The following is a 25,513-nucleotide window of genomic DNA, read 5'->3' as shown; positions in this document are numbered from 1 at the left end:
ACCAGTGATAGCAGCTGGCCCATCAGAGGCTACTGTCTTTTCTGTTTAGCATTAGCACAGAGATGGCCATGGCTGCTTCGGGACATACGACTCCATCCTCAGAGGTCCAGGATTGCAGAGGACTTGAGGCAAAGTGTGAGCGATAGTTCTTGGGCTGGGGGACATAAGGAGAATAATACGTGGGAAGTAAGGATACAGTCACGCAGAGAGATGGTCAGTGGCTTCAAGTAGGAAAGTAACCTCCAAATCTAATGTCCAGTCCTTTGAGTTGACAGTTGATAACCACAGATAGTGGTTATCAAGAACACTGCATGATGATATGCCTATGTGCCACTGGGTTATTTCTCATTGGCAATCTGAACCCCTTTGATCTTTGCCCACATAAATACCTTATTTGCAGTGGGGCAGGAAGGTTAACTCTATGGCTTCATGCCCAGTGCTTAATTCTGGTGGAAGTGAGATGATAGCAAGGTTATATGTGCGACCACCTTGGTGAATACGCACCCTTGCCACCTCTAATCGTATCACCTACTTGCGCCGAAGATTCTCTCAAATGTTTTGTTTATTTTGGCCTCTGCTTTTCTTATTTCTTCTCTCCTGCCATACAAATGCATTTTTCATTATTTAGTTCCTTTGGACATTGCAGATGTAGTTCATCTAATGTCTTTAAGCTGACTGACTTGTTCAGGTGATCTGTGATACCAGTGTAGTCACAATTCTCCCTTTTATTTGCTGCATTTATTTTTTTCCAGATTTTGTTGAATTAATTCAATTGTTGCTAGAGGTCTAGCGCTCTGCAGCTAACTGACTCTCAGTAGTACAGTTCTGTCACAAAAGCTGAAGCTAGTTGAAATACTCAATAAATTGTGATGTCAGATGGCTTATTGAGTACTTCTAACATTTTCTGTTTTAATTTCAGATGTCCAGCATCCACCATATTTTACTTTTGTGGATTTTTTTTAACTGTATTGTTGAGATGTTGTGGTAGCAAAGTTCTATTGTTATACTTCTCTATTTGTAATCTGTCAACCTTCAATTCAGGGTAATTTTGTGACTTTTTGTCACTCACTTGCCAGAAGTGAATTGGGGATGTTCAGGTGTAGCTGTGGCTGGTCTTCTGACCATTTCTTGAATTAGTTGGAATTAGTTGGAATGAAATGGTGTTGCATTTTCACTTTAGTTTCCCAGTGGATGAGCTGCTCTTCTAAAGGTCCAAGTTCAGTAAATTCAGAATTGCCTGTGTTTAAATACAAAAGATGCCCATCAAAAGTGCTATTGGAGGGTTTCTTTTGTGGATGGAGCTGTATCTCTGAGATTCAGCACCTGAAGAAATGTTAAAATATTCAGGACCAGCAGAAACTCTGAAAGAATAAGAGTTTTGGTTTTAGTGATCCTTCAGTAGATTTGAGGAAAAAAAATGACTAATTTTCAGTGATAGATGGAGTATATGAGAAGGTGATTTGTAAATGTGTTTTTTTCTTGTAGATTCTCAGTTTCCTATCGACATTGCGGCTGTCAAGAAGGATCATGATTTTCTCGACAGTGATTCTGTGAAATCCCTGTGCAGGTAACTTTTTTTTTCTGAAATCGAGTGTTTACAATTTTAACCCCACCACCTCTCTTTGTGGTATAATTGTAACGTTTAAAAGGTGTTTGGATGGGTATATGAATAGGAAGGGTTTGGAGGAATGTGGGCCATCTGCTGGCAGGTGGGACTAGATTGGGTTGGGATATCTGGTCAGCATGGACGGGTTGGACCAAAGGGTCTGTTTCATGCTGTACGTCTCTATGACTCTATGTCAACTCTTTGGTATGTTGCCAGTAGTGTGGTTAATTGGGGCTGATAAGATTTAGCATGCTCCATCCATAAGTGGCTTTTCTAGATTATAGGGAAGTAATATCCAGATCAGAGACCATGTCAGTTTAATGCAGGATAGCAATACTATGTCTGGGTCAAGGTTGTTAAATGAATATTTTGACATCAGTAACTGAAAGTCTGCAATTGATGCATAGATTGCTCTTAGGGCAGTGTTATGTGACCTTTAGCAGTTAGTTCCAGTATGTGGTTTTTGGTTTGCAAGGTTATCTATCATGTAAGGAGAAAGTGAGGTCTGCAGATGCTGGAGATCAGAGCTGAAAATGTGTTGCTGGAAAAGCGCAGCAGCTCAGGCAGCATCCAGGGAACAGGAGAATCGACGTTTCGGGCATAAGACCATCTATCATGTAAACCGATTTAATATGGTAAATAACTTCTGTATCTGCAACAGACTTTCTGACATAGTCCCAAGTACCTGCACATACATTTGATGTAATCTTCTTTTAAAAACTGGTTGTGAGCCTTTTCAACTATTGATTTTATTATCTCTTTTTTGTCATTGACCGCTTCATTCTTAGGGTCTAACACTCCAGCTGCCCTTGCTTGCTTGGGTTCTGGGGATCACTGATTCAGTAGGAGCATCCATAATGCTGTTATGAAGGGAGCTCCAGGATTTTGACCCAGTGACACTGAATGGTGAGGTATTTCCAAATTAGATGGTGAATGGCTTAGAGGGAAATGCAGGTGGTGGTATTCCCTCCGTATCTGTTGCCCATGTCTTTATGGATAGTCTGTCTCAGTAGGTTTCTTGAATTTCTGTTGTGACTCTTGTAGAAAGTTGCAGCATTGTGCATGGAGTGTCTGGTGGAGGGGGTGTATGTACCAATCAAACGGGCTGCTTTGTTCTGGATGCTTCACACTTGTTGCACGATTTCTAGCATCTTTCCAGCTATTATCGCCACAGTATTCGCATGGGTAATTCAGTTCTATTTCTGGTCAGTGGTAACCTCCGAGGATGTTAGTGTATGAATAAGTGGTGGCAATGCCATTGAACAGGTGATGAATAGATTCTCTTGGTGGAAAGAATCATTTCCTCACACTTGTGTACCATGTGTTGCAACTTGCCACTTATCAGACCAAGGCCAGATACAAGCATGCTGCAATTGGGCATGGATTACTTCAGTATCTGAGGAGTCGTGAATATGCTGAACGTTGTGTTAACATAGGTGAACATTTCCACATCTGAATTTGTTTGAGGAAAGCTCATTGGAGCAGCCGAAGATATTATCCTGAGGAACTCCTGCAGACATCTGGAGCTGAGATAATTGACCTCCATTGCTTATCTTCCTTTGAGTTTGGAATGAGTCTAACCAGCAGAGACTCTTGCATATGATTCCCATTGGCTGTAATTTTTGCTAAAGTTCTTTTGTCAGGCTCTGTCAAATACAGCCTTGATGTCAAGGCAGTCACTCTCACCTCACATATAGAACTCAACTCTTGTCCATGTTTGAACCATGCCTGTAATGAAATCGTGGGCCTGGCAGAATCCATACAGTGTCTGTGAGCAGGTTGTTGCTGAGCAAGTGCTGCTTAATGACATTGGCCTCTTCTACCACTACTGCTGATCGAGAACAGATGGATAAGATGGTAATTTCCCAGGTTGGGTGCATCCTGCTTTTGTGTGAATGATATTATTGAGCAGTGTTCCACATTGTTAGATACTCGTGTTGTATCTGTACTAGACCAGCTTAGGTAGGGACATTGTTCCAAGTTCTGGAACACAAGCCTTCAGAACCTTGTGGTTTTGGTAGTACCTACCACCTTCAATCATTTCTTGACATCACATGGAGTGAATCAAATGGGCTAAAAATGGCATCTGAAGTAAATCTGTGGAAGGGGCTGAGATGAATCATTTACTTGGCACTTCTGGAGGAGGATTGTTGCAAATGTTTCAGCCTTATCTTTTGCATTAATATGCAAAATTATCATCATTTGAAGATAGGCATGTTTGTGAGCTGCTTTCTCCAATGAGTTTTGTAGTTGTTCACTATCATTCACGACTGGATGGAGCAGGACTGCAGAACTTAGATCTGATCTGTTGGTTGAGAAATGCTTAGCAAATGCAATAATTTGCTTTTTGGCGTACACACACTCCTGTGTTTGGCCTGCCCTGGTTTGAGTGGCTATATCTGTTGGAAATTCTGTCCCATTAAGCATGATGGCAGTGCTGCATAACACAATGGATGGTATTCTTAATTTGAAGACAAGATGTGTCCCCGTTATGACTGTATGACGGTCTCTCCTCCTGATACTGTCATGAGTAGATGGAGCAAATGAGTCAAGTATATTTTTCCCTCTTAGTCCCTTTGCCATCTATCACAGACAGAGTCTGGCAGCAAGGTCCTTTAGGACACTCCGCCTCATCAGTAGTGATGTTGCTAAGTCCCTTTTGATGATGAACATTGACGTGCCCCACCGAGGGTGTGTTCTCCATTCTTGCTGCCTTGGTGCTTCCTCATCATTCATCAGTTGGTGGAACAGGGATGGTGTTGTGTGGGAACTAGCTGTATACTCAGAATTATCATGCTGTAAGTTTGCTTGCTCAGCTGGTAGATTTGTTCTCCGATGTTTCATCACCATGCTTACATACCTTGCAGACAATGTCAGACTATTGCTTGAACAATTTTGGCACTCACCCACGCAGGTTAGTAAGGAGCAGTTTGTAGGGTCAGCAGGGCTGTGTTTTGCCTGTTCTAGTGCCTAGCTGTCCAGTTTCATGCCTTTTTTAAAGATACTTAGCCATTTAAATACAGCCTACCAGGGCATTTAAGAGTTAGCCTCATTGTTGTGGGTTGGGAAACATATGTAGGCTGGAACAAGTAAGAAAGCAGATTTATTTCCCTAAATGACATTAGTAAACAACATGGGGTTTTATGGCAATTGACTATGGTTTAATTGTCATTGTTAGACTTTTAATTCCAGATTTGAATTCCAATTTCAGCATCTGTTATGGTGCAATTTGAACCATGGTCCCTCTGGCCAGGTCTGAGTTTCTAATCTTGTGAAATTCTCACTATGCCATGTGTTTGGAAGGGCAAGGACTGATTTAGGGATAGAGAGCATGACTTTGTGCATGGGCAATCATGTCTCAGGAACTTGATTGAGTTTTTTTGAAGAAGTAACAAAGAGGATTGCTGAGGGCAGAGTAGTGAAATTGAAATGTATGGATTTCAGTAAGACATTCAATAAGGCTCCGCATGGGAGACTGATTAGATCTCACGGAATACAGGGAGAACTAGCCATTTGGATATACAACTGGCTTGACGGTAGAAGACAGAGGGTAGTGGTGGATGGTTGCTTTTCAAACGGGAGGCTTGTGACTAGTGGTGTGCCACAAGGATCGGTGCTGGGTCCACTACTTTTTTTTGTTTATACAAATGATTTACATGTCAACACAGGTAGAGTTAGTAAGTTTGCAGATGACACCAAAATTGGAGGTGTAGTAGGCTACAAAGAAGGTTACCTCAAAGTACATTGGCCCATCTGATCTAGATCCCAATGGGTTGAGGAGTGGTGGATGGAGTTTCATTTAGTTAAATGGGAAGTGATGCATTTTGGAAAAGAAAATCTTAGCAGGACTTATGCACTTAATGGTAAGTGCATGGGACATGTTGCTGAACAAAGAGACTTTGGAGTGCGGGTTCATACCTCCTTGAAAGTAGAGTTGTAGGTCGGATAGTGAAGAAGGCATTTGGTATGCCTTCCTTTATTGGTCAGAGTATTGAGTACAGGAATTGGGAGGTCATGTTGGGAGGTTTATAAAATCATGAGGGGCATGGATAGGATAGACATACTAAGTCTTTTCCCTGGGTTGGGGGGTCCAGAACGAGAGGGGATAGGTTTAGAGGGAGAGGGGAAACATTTAAAAGGATCTAAGGGGCAATGTTTTCACGCAGAGGGTGGTGCATGTATGGAATGAGCTGCCTGAGGAAGTGGTGGAAACTGGTACAATTACAGCATTTAAAAGGCATCTGGATGGATTTATGAATAGGAAGGGTTTGGAGGGATAAGGGCCAAGTGCTGGCAAATGGGACTAGATTTAGGTTAGGATGTTTGGTTGGCATGAATGAGTTGGACCGAAGGATCTGCTTCTGTGCTATACATCTCTGACTCTTTGACCTCCCAATTAATGTGGGGTTTGTTTTTTCTTCCTCTTATGGTGCATCTAGAAGATGAAATGAGAAATAGTGTTGATGTGTGACTTCCAACTGTAATGATGTGGTCCAATGCTTCCATGATATTTGCTGACAGTTTATGAACCAAGTGAAATATAATAGGAACTAGTAATTTGCAGCTGCTCTAGCAGTTCCCAATTTCTAACATTGTGTATGGCGTCCTTCCCTAGTATCTGTTCTCATTCTGGTCTTGTGGCTTGCCTTCTGCATCAGATGAACATGAAAAGTGAGAATGATCCTTGATTGTTGTGAGATAGCAATAACCCATAGTTGATGTCTGATTCCTCTAAAGGATATGTTGAAATACATATACCAAATAATTGAATTCCAAGTGAAGTCTAAAGTGGGATGATTTAATATAAGGCTGTAAATTATAAGCGACCAGTAATAAGTAAAATTTGAGAGCATGTGCTTTCTGGGCATTTTGAATAACTACTTCAGGGCAGATTGATCATTTATGGGCAGTCTTGTTCCAAGTATGTTCTTGGAAGATGTCACTAACTCTTCGTGTTGCATTCCTAGTCAGGGCACTAATATTTTTTGCACTGACTTGTTGGCTTAGGGACAGCTGAGTGCCCTTGCTTCCTGCACTGTTAGTAAATTGCTTTGTGAGCCATTGACACTGTTGCCCTTTGTCTAAGTGAATGCAAGGAAATTTCTATAATATTCATTGGTGAATCTAAGATCTCAAGAAAAGTATCTCAAATATTCTTGAAATTACTGAATTTCCAGCGTTGTTAGTACATCTGCCTCTCAGGACTGTGCTGTCAAACTGTCAATATCACAATTTCTGACCAATTTTTACTTACTTGCATTTGGGGTCATTAGCATTTGTGCAGTAGACTTAGAGGTATACCCATTGCTGTAAAGTGAGGTTAGTTTTAGAAAAGTTTTGTTTAATTGCAGAGAGTTGGTGTCTGTAACTAGTACTGCATAGCTTCTGTCATACTTGATTAAAGTCCCTTCTGTCCTCAATTTGAAGTTTGGAGTTGAAATGATGGGAGTCAGGATTAGGTAGTATGTTGACTCAACGGCTGGACTACTTCCAGTGACAACTAATCAATAACCAATAGCTAAACCAGCAAAATTTTTCTTCCTCTTATTTAATAGAATGTGTACCAAGCAGACTCTGGTTCAAAATTTGATGCTTCCAACCTAACTTTTTTTTTGTCTCTTCACCCACTTCAGGTGATAGTCTTTGCTGCCTAAACATTAATTAGAAGCAATCTCCATGCACAATGTGAATTATCCTGTTCAGGTAGTTCACAGATAAAGGGCCAAAGCTTCTGAGTAGTTGTGGTCACCAGTGGTTGCCACTCAGCACCTGCTTTTTAACCCAGTGACAGAGCTTCGTGCTTTTGGCCAGGATTTCTGAACCTGGCCTTTTCAGAAGTGCCAAGTTTTTGATTGGATTCCTTCTTTGTAATGCAGGCTCATTGGGTAAAGCCAATGCTTCCCCTGACAGGACTAGCTGCCATATTCTAGAAAGCCTCATTCACTAATGCACTGAATGGCTTTGGGACATTTAAGTAGCTTTTTAGTATGTGAGTAAATGGGTATGCAGTGAGAGAGTAGGATGGCAAGGTGACAGGGTAGTAGGATGGATAGGGATATTTTTACTGGTGCATTCATCTACAGGATAACTTACTGTGTTCATTAATCTGGTGTATCTGTTCCTTTTTTTTTGTGCAGGGGACCACATTTTGAATGTGAACTAAACATAGCTCACTTCCTGGAAAGGGCTGCAGACTTGTCACGTGAAACATTTGTGTGGTGTTGTTGTAGTCAGCAAGAGATTTACATTAATTATTGCAAAATTCAGTATCATCTGCTTTGTGGTGGCCTTTATGTTTCAAAGTTTATTCAAGGTTACTTCATCCCCACCCCTTTCCAAATCTGGTTGACTCAAAATCTGATTAATGGTCATCAGTGCTTCTGTGTGACTGAGAAATAAACTATTGTTCTTCTATCTTCCCCTACAGGATTTACTAATATGTGACACATGCAAGAGCACTTAATCATTTAAAAGAATTGACACAAACATCAGTAGTATGGTGAACTAGCGATATCAGTCGGTAAAATCCCAAGGTCAGCATTGTGCCCTTGGCTGGGAGCTTCACCAGTCACAATTTATTGACACAACACAAGTCCAAGCACACACATCTGGTAGCTACGGAGTTTTCTGCTGGACCTGACTCTGTGCGAGTTGTCAACCACTTCATTGAGAAAGAAATGTGCTCACTTGCCAATGGACAACTCATGACTACACTGTTCGTTTATTAGATTAGATTCCCTACAGTATGGAAACAGGCCCTTTTGACCCAACAAGTCCACACCGACCCTCCAAAGAGTAACCCACCCAAACCCATTCCCCTACATTTACCCCTGACTAATGTACCTAACACGATGGACAATTTAGATGGCTAATTCACCTGTTCTGCACATCTACGGATTGTGGGAAGAAACCGGAGCACCCAGAGGAAACCCACGCAGACACAGGGAGAATGTCTGTCTGGGTTTTGCACAGTCGCCTTAAGTAGGAATCTAACCTGACCCCCTGGCACTGTGGGGCGGCACTGTGGCTCAGTGGTTAGCACTGCTGCCTCACAGCACCAGGGTCCCGGGTTCGATTCCAGCCTCGGGCGACTGTCTGTGTGGAGTTTGTACATTCTCCCCGTGTCTGCGTGGTTTTCTTCCGGGTCCTCCGGTTTCCTCCCACAGTCCAAAAATGTGCAGTTCAGGCGAATTGGCCATGCTAAATTGCCCATCGTGTTAGGTGCATCATTCAGGGGGAAATGGGTTTGGGTGGGTTACTCTTTGAAGGGTCGGTGAGGACTGGTTGGGCCTGTTTCCACACTGTATTGAATCTAATCTAATCTGTGAGACAGCAGTGCTAACCACTGAGCCACTGTGCTGCCCATATTGCAGGTTACCTGCATCAAAGTAGGGTTTAGCATATTCCTGGTCTCCTGTAGTCCTCCAATTGTCACGTGCTCCATCAGCTGCTGCAATGCATTTGAGATTGTGAGCCACAACCTAATCATTCCCACTGAGATAACTGTTAGCGATTGTTTGAGAAGAGTTATAGCTCAGGTTGAGGTTCTGGATGTAAGCTTGCTTGCTGAGCTGGAAGGTTTGTTTTCAGATCTTTTGTTACTGTACTAGATAACATCAATGAGCCTCCGGTGACGCGTTGGTGTTATGTCCCACTTTCTATTTGTGTGTCTTGGTTTCTTAAGGTGGGTGATTATCATTTCTGGTTTTTCCCAGAGGATGGTAGATGGGGTCCAAAGCAATGTGTTTATTGATAGAGTTCTGGTTAGAATGCCAGGCCTCTAGGAATTCCTGTGCGTGTCCCTGTTTAGCTTGTGTTATAATGGATGTATTGTCCCAGTCGAACTGGTGTACTTCATCTGTATGTAAGAATACTAGTGATAGTGGGCCATAACTTTTGATGTCTCATTGGTGTTTGTTTATCCTGGTTACTCACTTTCTGCTTATTTGTTCGAATATAGTGTTTGTTACAGTCCTTGCATGTTATTTTGTAAATGACATTCGTTTTACAGTTTTTTTCCCCATTCATTCTTTAGGTTCACTAGTCACTCTTTAAGTGTATTGGTAGGTTTGTGGGCTACCATGATGCCAAGAGGTCTGAGTAGTCTGGAAGTCATTTCAGAGATGCCTTTTGATGTAAGGTAATGTGGCTGGAGTTTCTGGGTGCATTGTGTCAGCTTGTTTGGGTTTGATGTTGAGAAATCAGTGGACTGTGTTTATTGGATATCTGTTTTTCTTGAATATGTTGTATAGGTATTTCTCTTCTGTTTGTAGTTCTTGGGCACTGCAGTGTGTTGTGGCTCATTGAAACAATGTCCTGATGCAGCTTTGTTTGTGGGTGTTAAGATGATTGCTTCTGTGGTTAAGGTGTTGGAGAATATGGAGGAATAATGTACTAGTGCAAGCTTGTCACCTTCCTTGAAGATGTACTGCCAGTTTGCTATGGTCTGTGGTGTCTCTGAACTGTGGCACTTGTGCGATGGATCGGAAAAAAATCATTTATCTTATAATTTAAATGTTGACATGCCAGGATACCCAGTTCATTCCAAATTCCGGCTTCTGACAGTTTAACGCGCTGCATACTGCAGAGGAAACTTTGATTCTGGATCTGTGCTGAGTTATCCGATCTCAGTAGTTCGAGATGTTCCTGGGCTAGACTGGAAAAATGTGCTAAATGTTTCTGATCACAATCATGAGTCTTGGTGAAAATTAAACATCCGGGTGTAGACTGTAGGCTTCAGTTATGATCCAATTCAGTATTTGTCCATTATTTCCATTCTCAATCATAGGAAAGGTGCTGGCGGACAACTGGTACCTGTTGAATTGTACAGCAGCAAGAGTCAACGTCATCTAGAGAGGACAGGAAATTAAAGTGGAAAAAATCTCTGGGGAATTGCAATGCAGGAAATGTCAGCGTTACAGAAGTGAAGCTGCTGACTGACATTGTCAGCAATAAATCTCACTTTGAAGTGGATTTATAGATGAGGTCTTGTAGTTGATAATTTGCGAATCAGACGTGTGGATAAAATGGCTTAATTTAATTTTTTTCTCTTCAGGCGGCTGATGACTCTAAACAAATATGCTTATATAAAGCTTGATGTCAACATTAACAGGAAGTCGGTAAGCATTCTCGAATAATTGTACTGGCCACTTTTCTTTCTAGCCAAGCTTTCCTCATTTTTTTTTCAAGGTTGGAGGTCTAGTTGCCAGTTGCAAAGTTGTTTTTGAAAATGAGATGACTTTTTTTCATAATGCTTTGCATAATTTAGTAAAGCTGCATTGGCATTTTTTTCTTTAGAAAAAAGGAAAGGCTTTGATAGGAGTGTCTGGTGTAAATGAAACTAGATCTAGGTAGAATCATTGAGTCCAGAGACCAATTATTAAGACCATAAGATGTCACAGCAGAAATAGGCCCTTCAGTCCATCAGGTCTGCTCCACCATTCAATGAGATGATGCCTAATCTGATCATCATCAACTCCATTTCCCAGCCTTTTTCCATCTCCTGTGATTCCCTTACTGATTAAAAACCAATCTATGTTGACCTTGAATATACTTAACAGCCCAGTCTTACAGCTCTCTGGTTAAGAATTCTACAGATTCACTACTCTGAGAGAAGAGATTCCTCCTCATCTCTGCCTTTTAAAAAAAGGGCAACGCCTTACTCTGCGATTTTGCCCTTTGACCTGATATTCTCCCATAAGAGGGATCAACTTTTCTGCAACTACCCTGTGAAAGAGTTAGGGTTAAGGTGAGTCAGGTTTGCTAAGAATCTTGTATGTTTCAATAAGGTTGCTTCCATTCTTAGCTCCAGTGAGTACATGTCCAACTGACTTAATGTCTCCTTATAAGACAGTCCTTCCACACCCAGAATACATCTAGTGAACCTTCTCTGGGCTTCCTCCAATCCTAGTATATCTTTATTTAGATAACATGCCCAAAACTGTTCACTATATTCCAGCTGTGTTCTGGTGAGTGCTTTGTATAATTTTAGCAAGATCTCCCTACTTACTTTTAATATAAAGACCAATATTCCTTTTGCCTTACCTATTACCCTCTGATCTTGGATACGAGCTTTTTGTGATTTATGCATGTGGCATCCCAAATCCCTCTCTGATGTAGCTTTCTGTATTTATATAAATCATCTATTTTCCCTGCCAAAGTGCTGCATTACCTCCAATTTTCCCACTATATATTCCATTTGCCAAGTTTTTGCCCATTTGCTTAATTGATTTATGTTTTTCTGCAACCTTTGTTTCATTCACGCCACTTGTCTTCACCATTTTTGTCATCCACAAACTTGACTAGTAATTCCATTATCGAATAATTATAAATAATTGTGGCCACAGCAGGGCCTGGCACTTCTAGCTATAGCTTCCTTTCCTGAAAAGTACCTCCCTTATCCAACTTCTGTCATTAATTAGTTAGCCAAGCCTCCTTCCATGCTAATATACTACCTCCAGCACCATGGTGTTTTTGCATAGTCTCTCATGGAAAAACCATCTGAAAATCCAAACGCATTACCTTCACGGGTTCCCCTTTATTTATCCTGCTTGTTACCACCACAAAGAATCCTAATAAATTTCAGGCATAAATTCCTCATTATGAAGCTATGCTAACTCTGCTTGATCATCTTGTCTGTTTTTATTGTATAGCCACTCTTGGAGTCCTATAGACTACTATCAGTTTTGTCATCACCTTTTTACTTCCCTTCAGTTCCTCTCTATAACCCTAGTTATTTGATTTGCCAGGGTACAGGTCCCAGCATGGTTCAAGTAAAGTGTGTCCCACAGAAACTGCTCCCTTCTGCCCCAGTGCCAGGGCCCCATGAACCAAATCCTATTCTATCCACACCAAGCTTAGAACCACGTTTTTTTCATCAGCACGAAGTGATGCAAGTCTTATACACATTGAGCTATTTTTAAATAAATGGAAGAAAACCCTGGAATCTCATCACAAGCTAAAGACCCTTTACTTTGAAGGCTAGAAATATTAACCTGTTCTACTCCCCAGTCAGCTCCTTCCCTGAGCGGGCATCACTCTGTGGTACATGATGCTGCTCCATCACTGGCCTCACTGCCTCTCAATCCACCCTTTTATCTGCGCTCTCATTCAAGAGTTTGCTTTTTGTGCTAAATCTTGGTTAACACACTCCTGTCCCCTTGGAACTGAATTTCCAGCAGTATATTGATTTGGCTTCATCTCACTGCAGCCAAGGTCTCCTGTGCATTCACCATGCTCCTTCCTCACTGGTGCAAGCAATACCTTTTCTCATCTGGATCTAAGCAGTTGCTTCTTAGTTCCAGTGATCATTACTCCATTTAGAAATCGAACACTTAATTCTTTTTGTCTAACTCCCACAGTCAGGCAGTTACCTCGTTTATTTAGGCTACTTTAGCTTAACAGCTATTGTCTCCCTGTCTCTGAGCCAGAAGAAGGGTTTATGCCCGAAACGTCGATTCTCCTGTTCCCTGGATGCTGCCTGACCTGCGCTTTTCCAGCAAAACATTTTCAGCTCTGATCTCTAGCACCTGCAGACCTCACTTTCTCCTCTGAGCCAGAAGGCCTGGGCTGACGTTCCACTATGCTTCATGCATGTCATTACAAGTTGGTTGAAAAATAATCTAAAGGCTATTGTTTGGATCTAACTTTATTTCTAAAATTGAACTTGAAAAGGAAACACCATTGAATTTCTGCTTTGAACCAAAATTCTGGCAGTGCACTCATTCAGCCTTTGTCTCTCTCGAGCTATAGTGTTCTGTACTCTGACCATGCTCTCTTTGAGTCCTATACCAGTATAAAGAGCTCCTACTCCACGTCCTGTTTTCTAACCTAAAGTCACTGTTCCACTTTCTAATCCTTCTGGGATGTGCCTACGCAAAGGAAGTCTGGAGAGGAATGCAGTGGTGTTTGTCGAGGTTTGTCCCGAGCAGCTCCGTGACATGGGACTCCGTGCTCTACGGTCTATTCCCTGGGACGCACATAGAGACGAACATCAACTGTGCCTGGAGGATCAGCAACTCGGTCAAAGACGCTCTTTGGTCTGTCCGAAACCTGTTGATCTTCCAGCTGAAGGAGTTGACTCTGACTGAAGGATGTGCTGAAGCTTGGGGCAGCTGCCGCCAAGGCGCGGTGGGGAAAGACCAGCGTGTAAGGTCTGCCTGCCTAAGAAGAACAGGGGGCCCACCCAGTAATCGGGCCCCACTGACATCTCAGCAACATAACTGGATGGTCAATGTACAGACTTGTACATATGAATGATTAATTCTGATTTCTGTATGTAAAGAAATGGAATGTATACATATGTATGGCATCACAAATTGTATAGATATCAAAACAATTTTATGAATGAAGTATATTTTTGAAATTAAAAAAATCCCTTAACTATTTAAAGGCCCCCTCCGTCCCCTCCCTCTATTCCCTGGATTATGTAACCAGCTGTACACTCAATATCCACCTGCAGACCACAAGAAGTTCTTCCACCCAGACTAGTGTGTCAGTGTAAAAATGTTCCATTTAAGTTTAGCTTTGGCATAGAGTATAACTGCCCATAGAGGTTGAACTCCAGCAAAGATCATTGTTGAATGATAAAGTTGGAAGATCTGAAATAGAATATTTGGAAGGCTCAATGTTAATTTTATTGTCACTCTTCAGACCTAATCGAGCATTCCTTTGATTTGCTAGGTTGGGTGACTAAAAGTTTTCAACATTAACTGGCAGCATCACGAGTTCAGCACCTGCCTCAGTTTGTCCTGTAGTGAGTTGATGATGAGATGGCACTGTTGAGCCTAGCCATAGGGTGCAACAGAGGAAAACCACACGTGGGTGTGAAAATGTTGGCCTGAAAGTCAAAGTTCTGGTTTGACTGAGGCTGCTTTTTTTATTTATGGTATGGTGGCAGCCTGGAGGAGGGGAGCTTCCTGCTGTCTGGTAAAGAGAGATTTTTATTTTGGAGTGGTTCAGGAAAGAGAGGGACAAATATCCAAGGAGGACTTATGATAGTTTCCCCAATGTGTCACTAAATAAAACCCATTGCAAAAGACTATGGGGTGGAATGTAACAAGGTATTGAACATGTTCTGCAAAAGAAACATTTGAGGGAAAAAAAGCACTTGCATAGATTTTATAACCTCAGGACATGCTAAAATGTCTTTTAGTCACTGCAGTACAAAATATTAGAAACAATAAATTTTCTCAACTATACTTGTCTATTCCTTGAGTTAGTTGACACAAAATAGGTCAGAGCAGTTTGCACCTGTTACTATTCAAAGAAATGAGTGCAAAGGCCTCACTTTCATGGGATTTTCATTGCTGTTATCTCCCAAAATAGTCAGGTACAGATATTACTAAGCTGTGAGGTACGATTGTGTTCTCTGCTGCTGAAGAGTAAAGGGATAACATTTGTGTTTCAATTGGAATCTGGGACCAGGTAGAACACAATTAAAGGCTGGATTTTCTTCTCTCCTTTTCCCCTGATGCGACTATATATTGTAACTACTGTGGCATTATCTTTCTAGGGTAATGATTCTGAAGAAGATGATCTCTGCGCAATCAGTGATCGCTGGGCGTTTCAGCAAGAAAGCAAAAGATGGTCTCGGTTGACAACTGTTGACTTCCTGTCGAACCGTGCTGAGATCCTGAGCTCAACAATGAAGGAATCAGCCAGTCGGGAGAGTATGCTGTCTGACCTTAGTGATCCTGAGCCTTGTTCTGAGCATTGCAGTAACGGCAGTGCTGGGAGCATCCAAGAGGAGTTGTTAGGTCATTATTCAGGCAGTCAGCTGGAATCAAAGGAAAGTCCAGGGAGTGTTTTGATGGTTCATTCTCAAGCAGCACAAAAGAATAATGATTGCTCAAGTGACAACTTTGTTTCCACTGGAACACAAACTACTCTAGACATCTTGGAGAATCCCAGAAAACACAGGACTAAGAGTTTTTTGAGGCGAATTGAATCTCTTCGTTTTAGAACTCTTCGGGGTAAAGACAAAGCCCTTTCAAAGAGCAAAGAACGAAGAAGTGTCAAGATAGTATCACAACAGCACCATGAACCTTTACAGAACACCAGTCCTCTGAAAACACTTAATGAGCCAGCAAAAGGCTTGGCGAAGGATGTATCTCCATCAAATCTTGCAAAGCTTGTTGACTCTGGACACACAAAGGTCTTCAACTCCAGAAGCAGCCACAGCATAATGCATGGTGGACTATACTTAGAGGACTATGAAATGGGGCTTACGGCCTCCAACCATAATAGAAAAGATGAGCCTTATTCTCATGAAGACTATGTTGTCCGTGTCCCCACAAACCACAAAGTAGGGACCTTCCCCAAAGCCCTTTCCATAGAAAGCCTGTGTCCAGCTGCAGGTGATCATTTAGTGGACTGGAAATCAGAAAATTTGCCCTTTGGAATGTCTGCATGTAGTAGCATCAACAACTTTCAAGGGCTTCTGTTTCAGGGGCGAAGGGGTTCATGTAGCTCCATTGGGAGCAAGCGAAGTATTTATGATAATGTGCCCGAATCTCATCCATACAATGGTGCAGTTGGGCGTGAGGACTTCTTCAAACAATTAGATGATGTTATAAAGCATGTCAATGGGTTACAGGAGTCTGTGGGCCTCTGGTCAAAAACTGTATGCACAGAATTTAATGACACAGAATCTGATTCCACTGGTGAGACCGTTTTTCCTTCGCAAGGTCTGAATTTTGAAGACCGCTCTATGTCTGATGTGGGGACCTCTGCAAGTGATTTTGACAGTACTGGGAATTCATTAATTGAAACTGAAGAGATAGAGATCAGGGAACGGAGAGATTCTGGAGTAGGGGCTTCATTAACCAGAACAAACAGGTTAGTGATCTCTGACGCTTTGTTGATTTATCATCTGGATCATCAGTAAAATAGCCTTTTTCAATATGTTTTGATTTTCTTCACCCACTTGTAATAATGAGCCCTAAAGATTGGGGAAGTTTATTGCTCAACACTGGTTTGTCCTGAATTCGGTAATCTCTGCCAAGGTGGCAATAGATATTCTCCAGTCTGCTATCAAACACTATTTCTGATCTTTAAACATTGTTAATTTTCAAATTTCTCGCTTGTAATTGTACATTTTGTGAGCATTGGATAAGGAGAAGAGGAAGTCATCTCTGATGCATTCCTCAGATAACAGCCTAATAGCTATCGCTGAAGCTTTCATGTGAAGAATTGTTTTGGAGTGGGCGTAATGGTCAAGCAATTTCACACCATCCCAATCTAAAGGAACTTAATTTAGCTGTACTGTCCTTAACAGCCTGAACTGAAATCAGCTATCTCTGCACAGATAAGAAATCCAAACTCGTGGTCTGTTTTTGAATGTTTCATTTACTGAACTTTCCTTCCTTTCTGGGGAAGGGGGAACTTCAGAAGGACTGGATACTGTACTTTGATCACTGTGTACAATAGTGTGCCATCGGTGGGGAATTTTCAAATTGCAACTCTCTCAATGTATATTGTCAGGTAGAATCGAAAAAGGAACACCCGGTGGGAAATTTGCAGGACAGAACTTAACAGCACAAAGACAAATCTGATTGTGATATTGTGTGTTGTATCATTGGAAATGATTACCTATATGTCACTTGTGACTAAAATTGTCTCTGATTAAAAGTGACTGTAAATTGCTATTCTATTTGATTATTACTATTTTATTCCTCAGGTAAGATGATAGATTGAGATCCTGGTAGTTCGGATGAAGTTCTCAAAGTACAGTTTGCTCTGTCCAGCATTCTCATGTTATGAAAACTGTTGAAAATGGATTATGTTATTAAACAGATATAAAAAGAACAAATTTTACAAATTTTAAAAGAACAATGTTGCTGCATTCTTCATCTTAACTGAAGTCACTGTACTTGAACTCTGAAACATTTTTAAGTCTTTGAGTGACCTGATGTACTCTAAGAATGCAAAACTTTCTTGTAACCAATTCTTTCTGAATATTTATACAGATTTACATAACTGTAATTTACATCAATTCATTAACATAGATGTAAAAAATGTTTTGACGAAGTCTTGATCCTGATCCTGACACATGCTGAAAGCATCCATTATGGCACAGCAATTGGCTGCTCCTTCCCTATTGGAATATGAAGGAAGGAATTCAGCTGGGAAAACAAGCACAATGCTGGAGAAAACCCCAAGTTTGGCAGCATCTGTGGGGAGAGAAATAGAATTAATGTTTCAAGTCTGGTATAATTCTTCAGAACTGAGATTCTCCAGCATTCTTTGTTTTGTTTTAGATTTTCAGCATCTGCGATATTTTTGACCCAAAACTAGCAGGCTTCATGTTTTATCATTGCCCTGCACCTTCTCTCATACCAGTTGGCGTCAGCAAACCACAACCTTATCATATTTCTTCTCTGCATAACTCGGTGCACCCCATTGTCCCTTCAAACACTTCATGTGTCCCTGATCTCCAATGTAATTTGCTTGCATCTGTCAGGCATTGTTGCACATGGGAGACAGATACGTCTCCTGCATCAGTGCAGGATGCATCTTAACCTGCTGCCTTGCCACTCATTTACTTCTGTGTTTAACTAGAGGTTTCCAGGAGTTTGACTGCAGTCACTCAGGTGACAGATCTTACCACATCTGGGGATCCATGTCCTTCCTGTCTGGTAAATCAGGCTGCAGTCAGTCCTGACGGTCAAGTGCAAGCATAGAGTCACAGTCACAGATGTACAGCACAGAAACAGACCTTTCGGTTCAACTTGTCCATGCCGACCTGATGTCCCAACCCAATCTAGTCCCATCTGCCAGCACCTGCCCATATCCCTCCAAACCCTTCCTATTCATCTACCCATCCAAATGCCTTTTAAATGTTGCAATTGTACCAGCCTCCACCATTTCCTCTGGCAGCTCATTCCATACACATCCCACCCTCTGTATGAAAAAGTTGCCCCTTAGTTCTCTTTTATATCTTCCCCTCTCGCCCTAAACCTATGCCCTCTAGTTCTGTCCCCTCTCGCCCTAAACCTATGCCCTCTAGTTCTGGACTCCCCCTACCCAAGGAAGAGACTTTGCCTATTTATCCTATCCATGTCCCTCATGATTTTATAAACCTCTATAAGGTCACCCCTCAGCCTCTGATGCTCCAGGGAAAGCAGCCCCAGCCTATTCAACCTCTCCCTATAGTTCGAAAGCTCCAACCCTGGCAACATCCTTGTAGTTGGTGGATTTACAAGTAGGTCGTTTAAGATGCTGTTGAGATGCCAGTCCAGATAGTGAATTGGGGTCAGTCAGGGCTGTCCAACCATGTAAGTCTGGGATGTGGCCTCAAGTGTTTCATCAGTAATGGTCAGGAGGCTCATTAGGGAGCAGTCCATAGTATCCTCTGATAAAATGGCTAACTCAAGGCTTTCGTGTACTGGGGTACGGAGGGAATGGTGACTGTGATAGGGACAATTGAAAATAGGCTGGGCCCTCAGTAAGTTGGAGAGGAACTCCGTTCTGGAATGGACAGGGGTTCCAACACACTCCAGCAACTAGCCTCTCGATATAAGGCCAGAAATGTGACGCAAAATTCCAAAGTCAAGAGCTTTGTGGGTAAAGTGGGCATATATTAATTATTACACAAAAGGCTAATTGGAAATGGTGAGTGAGGGGGGTTGGGAGGGATGGTTAAAAGCTCTCAGGAGTCACAGGAATAGTGAGACAAAATGGAGCATGAAGGATGGGAGGGGACTTTGTGCATCGCAAGTAGAACGTGCAAGTCACTTGCACAAAAACAAAGTTGAGAATTGATATGATAAATTGAAAGTCAGCTGCATCCAATAATACTCAAAATGACTGTCAGTTCATGGAAAGTGTGTGGAAAAGTTGCTTTTCTTAGGGGCAGAATAATACTCATGGAATTTAAGATGCTGCAGTAATCATGCCTCCATTACTTCAGTAATTCCATTCACCTGGCTTCATTTTACACCTCTTCGGGGGCGGGGAAACAAAATTTTTTAAAAAACGTTGTCTCTAACCATCATAATTACGTTGTGCTCAATAATTATCTCATATCAACTAATCAACTGTAATGAGAATAAGCATTTAAAAATTGAAGCCAAAATTTCCATTTCCTAATTATATTTCAATGAACATTGATTTGTAAGTATTCAAGGACATGGCCTATGATATGGACTAGACTTGGCTTTTATTTCTTAAGGAGTCGGTGAGGGGAAGTGGGTAGGTGTTATCATGGTGGCTTAGTGGTGAAAATGTACTCCCAATGTTGCTTGAAAGGTTTGGTTGTAAAATGTGATTGAATAAGGTCACATAACTGAGCTCTCCACAAACCATAATATGGCCTTCTTGACAAACCTTCATGCCACTGTAGGCATAACATGAGGCAACAAAGTTATGGATTTGAGAACTCAGGAGTTCCTTTCATAAAATTGTTATCTTGCTAATGTTTCTGGCTAATTATCTGCTTACTGACCTTGTAGACCATGCTGTCGTTGGTGTCATTTTGGCTTTGGTACTATTCCAAAGAAAACTTTGAAATAGTAACAATTGCTCTTCAGAGGGTCAGTGTGAACTCGAAGGGCTGAATAGCCTGTTTTTACACTGTGTGGGGATTCTATAAATTAACTTTTGTCACCAAGCCCAGCTGGACTAATAACTTCCAATCACTGCTGTACAGATTACAGAAGGAGCAGAGGCAGGTGAAGTTTGACCATGGAGGTAATAGAGAATGATGGGATCAGGCATATACAGGCTTGCTGTCATTTTCTTTGACTGTCTGCTATGCTGTATTGATGTTGATTTAAGGGGGTTCTGGTTTGTTACCTCCAAACTGTGTGTGTTGTCTACTGGTGAGGACTTCTACTTTGAAGGACTGGATGGCAGTCCCATTCCAGTGATCATCATGATCGCAACTTATTTGAAGGTATCCTGGGTACAGCCATGACTCTTCCATATGAGTACTGTTTCCTGTCTCCTTCCAAAGTTATTAGGCCATATAAAGATGGCTGTTGAGAGACTAGAGATCTCCCTTCCAAACATGTCAATGGATCTTCTGAGCATTCAGTAGCTTCCTCTTTTGGAGGTGGAGCTGAGAATCTCCAAACTGGCCTCTTTGCAGTGTTTTGCTGGATGCTGTATAAGAAGAGATGGAATTAATTGTTGCGGATGGATAAAAGCTAGTGCAGATTAAGATTGAGTTAGTTCTTGTGGTAAAGGGGCAGCAACTGCACCTCAGTGAAATTTTATTAATTCATGGGGTATGGCTTTCATTGATGAGGCCAGAATTTATTGTCTATCTCTAATGCCCTGGAAGATGTTGGAGATCTTTCATCATGAGCTACTGCTGTCCATTTTCTGTAGGTAGACCACAGTGCTGACAGGGAGGGAGTTCCAGGATTTTGACCCAGTATTAATGAAGGAACAGGAAGATATTTCCAAGTCTGGATGATGAGTGGCTTGGATTAGAATTTGCATGACATGTTGTACCCATGTATCTGCTACCCTGCTAAATGTTAGTAATGGATTTAAAGGTGTTTCCAAAGTGCCTGGGTGAATTTTTGCATCTTGTAGAAAGCACGCACTGTTGCTCCTGAGCATCGGAGGTGGAGGGAGTGGATGCTTGTGGATGTGGTGTCAGTCAACCGGACTTTGGGGGTCCTGGATGATGGCAAGCTTCTCGTTGGAGGCGCACCCTTTTCAGGCAAGTGGGGAGGATTCCATCACACTCCTGACTTGACTTGTACAGAGTGGACAGGCTTTGTGAGTCAGGAGGTGAGCTATTTGTTGTAGGAGTCCTAGCATCTGACCTACTCTTGTAGTCATTGTTTATATGGCTAGACCAGTTTAGTTTCTGATCAATGGTAACCCCTAGAATTCTGATTGCTTACTGAGTTTTTTTGGCCATTGAGATTTCTGTATCTGCATGAGTGGTTGTACTGTTCTCCCAGTCAAATCTAGAAGGTTGTGTAAGGCTTGTTTAGTTTTCTACTCAATGTCTTTATAAGTAGCTCAGGTCCAAGTACTGATCCTCCATGTAGCCTGTGTGTTCATAAAGTGAGCAGAGTTCATAGTTAATTATTGTGACCATGGCTTCTAAACTTTCAAGGTTATTAAATAAGCACATGGCGCCTTGATGCAACTCATACGTTTACACTCTTTTCCGTTCCCAAAGCTTGGTCCGCCATGTATTGCAACAGGAGTACAATGATTCTGGCATTCTTCAGAACTCTTTGAATCATAAAATCCCTACAGTCTAGAAACAGGCCCTTCGGTCCAACAGGTTCCCACTGCCCCTCCGAAGAGTGTCCCACCCAAACCCATTCACCTACCCTATACTCTACATTTACCCCTGACTAATGCACCTAACTTACACATTCACGGACATAATGGGCAATTTAGTATGGACAATTCACCTAATCTGCACATCTATGGATTGTGGGAGAAAACCGGAGCACCTGGAGGAAACCCACGCAGACAGAGTGAATGTGCAAGCTCCATACAGACAGTCGCCCGAGGTTGGAATCAAACCTGGGTTCCTGGCACTGTGAGGCGGCAGTCCTAACCAGTGAGCCACCATGCTGCCAGCAATTCACTTTCCGTTAACATGTGCAAGAGGTGAATTAAACATAACAATGGGGTTACAAAATGGGGGTGCAATAGCAAAATGTAATGTGAAAATAAGCTGCTTTGGACATAGTTGAGTGTTAGATAATGCCTAGGGGAAAGAAAGAAATAGATCCCTTTTTGAAAGGAACTGAAAAATTTTGTGGCAGTCTGTCTTACACCTGGCTTTGCTAGAATCTGTGACTTCTGCTTTGTCCCCTGTAATGATTCAGGATTCTCACTTGGAGAATATTTAAATTGGAGCTTTTCTCTGACCATGTTCGAGCATGTAAGGCAGGGTTTTGCATTGTTGTCTTGTGAAACTTATGCTGGCAGTTTGATCCTGAGTATCTTGCATGTGTTGGTAGCCTTGGTATTTGGTGTCTGACTTAATAGCTGCATTTCTGTTCCCCAGAAAGCTCCGCTGGCACAGTTTCCAGAACTCTCACCGTCCAAGCCTGAACTCTGCTTCTTTGGAAATCAATAGACAGTCGGCAGCTCAGCTCAACCTTCTGCAACGATTCTCTTTATTGCGTCTGACTGCCATCATGGAAAGATACGCTGTCCGCAATAAGCAGGGCTGGAACTGGTCAGTACCCAAAATTAATACAGATAAGACAGGGACTCAGCTTTCTCATTTGCTGCATTTGTCTTGTTCTTGTGGGCTCTGTAGCCCGCAGAGAAATTGCAATGTTTATCTCTTCACTGCTTGCACTATGTGACAGAGCTAGGCCTGTCACTAATTCTGATTAGGTATTAACTGTATGCCTTTCAAAGCAGATGTGAAAAGTGACGTATTGACTACATATTACAGACCGTATTAATAGTCTGTAACAAAATCTAGCAAGCAGATAAATGCATGTAAAGGAACGGAAAATCAGTGTGTCTCAGGCTGAAATGTGATTGGTTATAAGTGGTTTCTTTGTAGAAAAACAAATGGTCCAAAGACCCATGCAGACAAGCATCTAGTGCAGAAAATTGGCTAGTTGATTATCAATAATCAATCTCTGTTATAAAGGCCATCAGAACCTTTGGGCAATCCTATCTATGAAACTGCTGAATACTCAATGTGCACACCTCTATTCAGAAATATCACGCAGGCACAGTTCTCAGCAAAGTGATGAGGTGAAGGCATCTGGTTATAGTTTTTTCCTGCTCTGCTTAATCAGTTATAGCACTTTCATAATCACCCCAGCTGATATGATTTCATTCAATACAGTATAGTCATGAAAAACTTCTGTGGTGGCTTTGTTCTGTTATATTCATCTGAGGTATTATGAGACAGTTGTTTTGTTGCTTTCTCTCATGCTTTGGTCACCAGGTCAGATGAAAAATAAGCTGCCAGACTCCTTCCTTTAAGGATGTGAATCCAGCCTCCAGGAAATGTCTGGGAAAGGTGTAGGGGTGACTCTGCCTCTGATAGAATCTTGATCCATGTTTCATGTCAAACAACCCATTGGTGTTCATCGAAATTTGAACTTGTGACCTTGGAGCTGAAGTAAAATCAGATAATTTGCATTAGTAAACTGCCAAAATAGCACCTCCCTTGGGCATTCAATAACTAGAATTTGTTTAGTAGTTTCAGGAGCTGGCTATGCATTGTTACTGAACTGCATCCTAGTGATCAAGAAGATTCATCCTTAATGTTTCCTTTGAAGATAAAAAAACATCCGATTGGATGTGAACCCTACTGTTGTCTTGTCACATTTACTGTAACCAGACAAAAAATACACAATAGCAGGAATCCACAGGTCTTGGAGGTAGTCCAATTGCAGCCTTTGGTCCTCCAAACTTTGCAGATGGTTTCCTCCTTGCAGCTGTGGGAATGGACGTAGGTTATATCATATGACAGCAGCGAGAAGGAGAGGAAATATGGAAAATGAGCTTTGTCGTGGGGCTGGGGGCTATGGTTGAACTGTTCTAAAAGCTTACAAAGGGTGGAAACAGATTGAAATTCTTTGTGCAAAAACAAAAGAATGGTATTCTGTGAAGAAAGGGAAACAAAGGGAAGGGACTTGGAAAGCAAAACCGGAACTGGAGGACCGGATACAGAAATCAAAAGCTGAAAGCAAGATGTAGGGTGTGGAATTCAACTTTGGTAGCACTGCAAAATGATTGATAAATTTTCCACTCGCCAAGAACCTCATCACTTTTCTCTTGAAGTCAGAAAGGGGGTGAAAAAGAATTGGTGAACTGTGGTAGGTGCTGGAACAGAGTTCAGATGTTCATGAAGTAGAATGGGATATTCAAAGCTCTCTCTACAAGGCCACCCCCAAGGCTTCCAGCCTCCTTCCTGATGAAGGGCTTTTGCCCGAAACATAGATTTTCCTGCTCGTCGGATGCTGCCTGACCTGCTGTGCTTTTCCAGCACCACTCTAATCTTGACTGGGATAATCAATATCCTATTTCAGTTCCTTAGTAGTTACACCAGATGTAAATAATTGATGTTGAGCATTACATTGACTTACATTTGTCTGAGGGTCCCAATGTTAACTGCAAAGAGATGCTTACTGGTAGTTCGTTGTGATGGAATCTTCTTTGGGTAAATATGCTGCCACCGATACCCCTCCTATAATACTTGTCTGGAGAGATTAATAATATTGAATGGTGAAGAATTAACCACAAATAAGTCTTGAGCAGAAGAAGCACATACTTGTGTAATGAGTCTACATCAACTTAAGATTGGTCAACTATATTAACAATAGTTAAGCAAAATTTTAGATTCAAAGATAGTACCCAAGTATATACTTCATGGCTATTGACTGTAGAACTGACTAGCTCCTCCTAGAAACATACATATTATTTATATATCAATGTTCATTGAATCCATTCAGGCCGAGCTGCTGACATGACAAAAGGGAAGTGGAATATTTTTGTTTCTGCTTCCATCAAACCATTGGGTTACACAGGCCTGCTGCTGTGCTCCACTTTCTTTCTGGTGCAGACACAAATCTGACCTTGGCTCAGCCTGAATGGATGTCCATCCAGTGCTTGGCTAGGAAGGGATTTGAACCCAATTTATTGGAATTTAGGAGAAACGAATAATTTTGAGAAAAAAAAATAGAAAATGCAACAAAGAATTTTTTGGAGACACTGTCCAAAGGGATTAAATTCACCTGTTAGTTAGATTAGATTAGATTCCCTACAGTGTGGAAACAGGCCCTTCGGCCCAACCAGTCCACACCGACCCTCCGAAGAGCAACCCACCCAGACCCATTTCCCTCTGACTAATGCACCTAGCACTATGGGCTATTTAGCATGGCCAATTCACCTAACCTGCACATCTTTGGACTGTGGGAGGAAACCGGAGCACCCGGAGGAAACACGCGTAGA

At 41.8% G+C, this 25,513-nt stretch overlaps 1 protein-coding gene across 1 annotated transcript in view; it reads left to right on the top strand.

The window, feature by feature from the left end:
- stard8 (StAR-related lipid transfer (START) domain containing 8) overlaps nucleotides 1-25,513 on the top strand; it is a 62,095-nt gene that overhangs the window by 4,388 nt on the left and 32,194 nt on the right. Inside the window, exons 2-5 of the mRNA XM_043705304.1 lie at nucleotides 1,486-1,567; nucleotides 10,662-10,725; nucleotides 15,120-16,444; nucleotides 22,596-22,769. Of these exons, the coding sequence (XP_043561239.1) occupies nucleotides 1,486-1,567; nucleotides 10,662-10,725; nucleotides 15,120-16,444; nucleotides 22,596-22,769 (1,645 nt within the window). The remainder of the gene's footprint in view (nucleotides 1-1,485; nucleotides 1,568-10,661; nucleotides 10,726-15,119; nucleotides 16,445-22,595; nucleotides 22,770-25,513) is intronic.

Source organism: Chiloscyllium plagiosum, chromosome 15 (assembly GCF_004010195.1).
Source record: "Chiloscyllium plagiosum isolate BGI_BamShark_2017 chromosome 15, ASM401019v2, whole genome shotgun sequence".
NCBI lineage: Eukaryota > Metazoa > Chordata > Chondrichthyes > Orectolobiformes > Hemiscylliidae > Chiloscyllium > Chiloscyllium plagiosum.
Note: the sequence above shows the minus strand (reverse complement) of the source record. Positions and strands in the feature narration are given on the sequence as shown.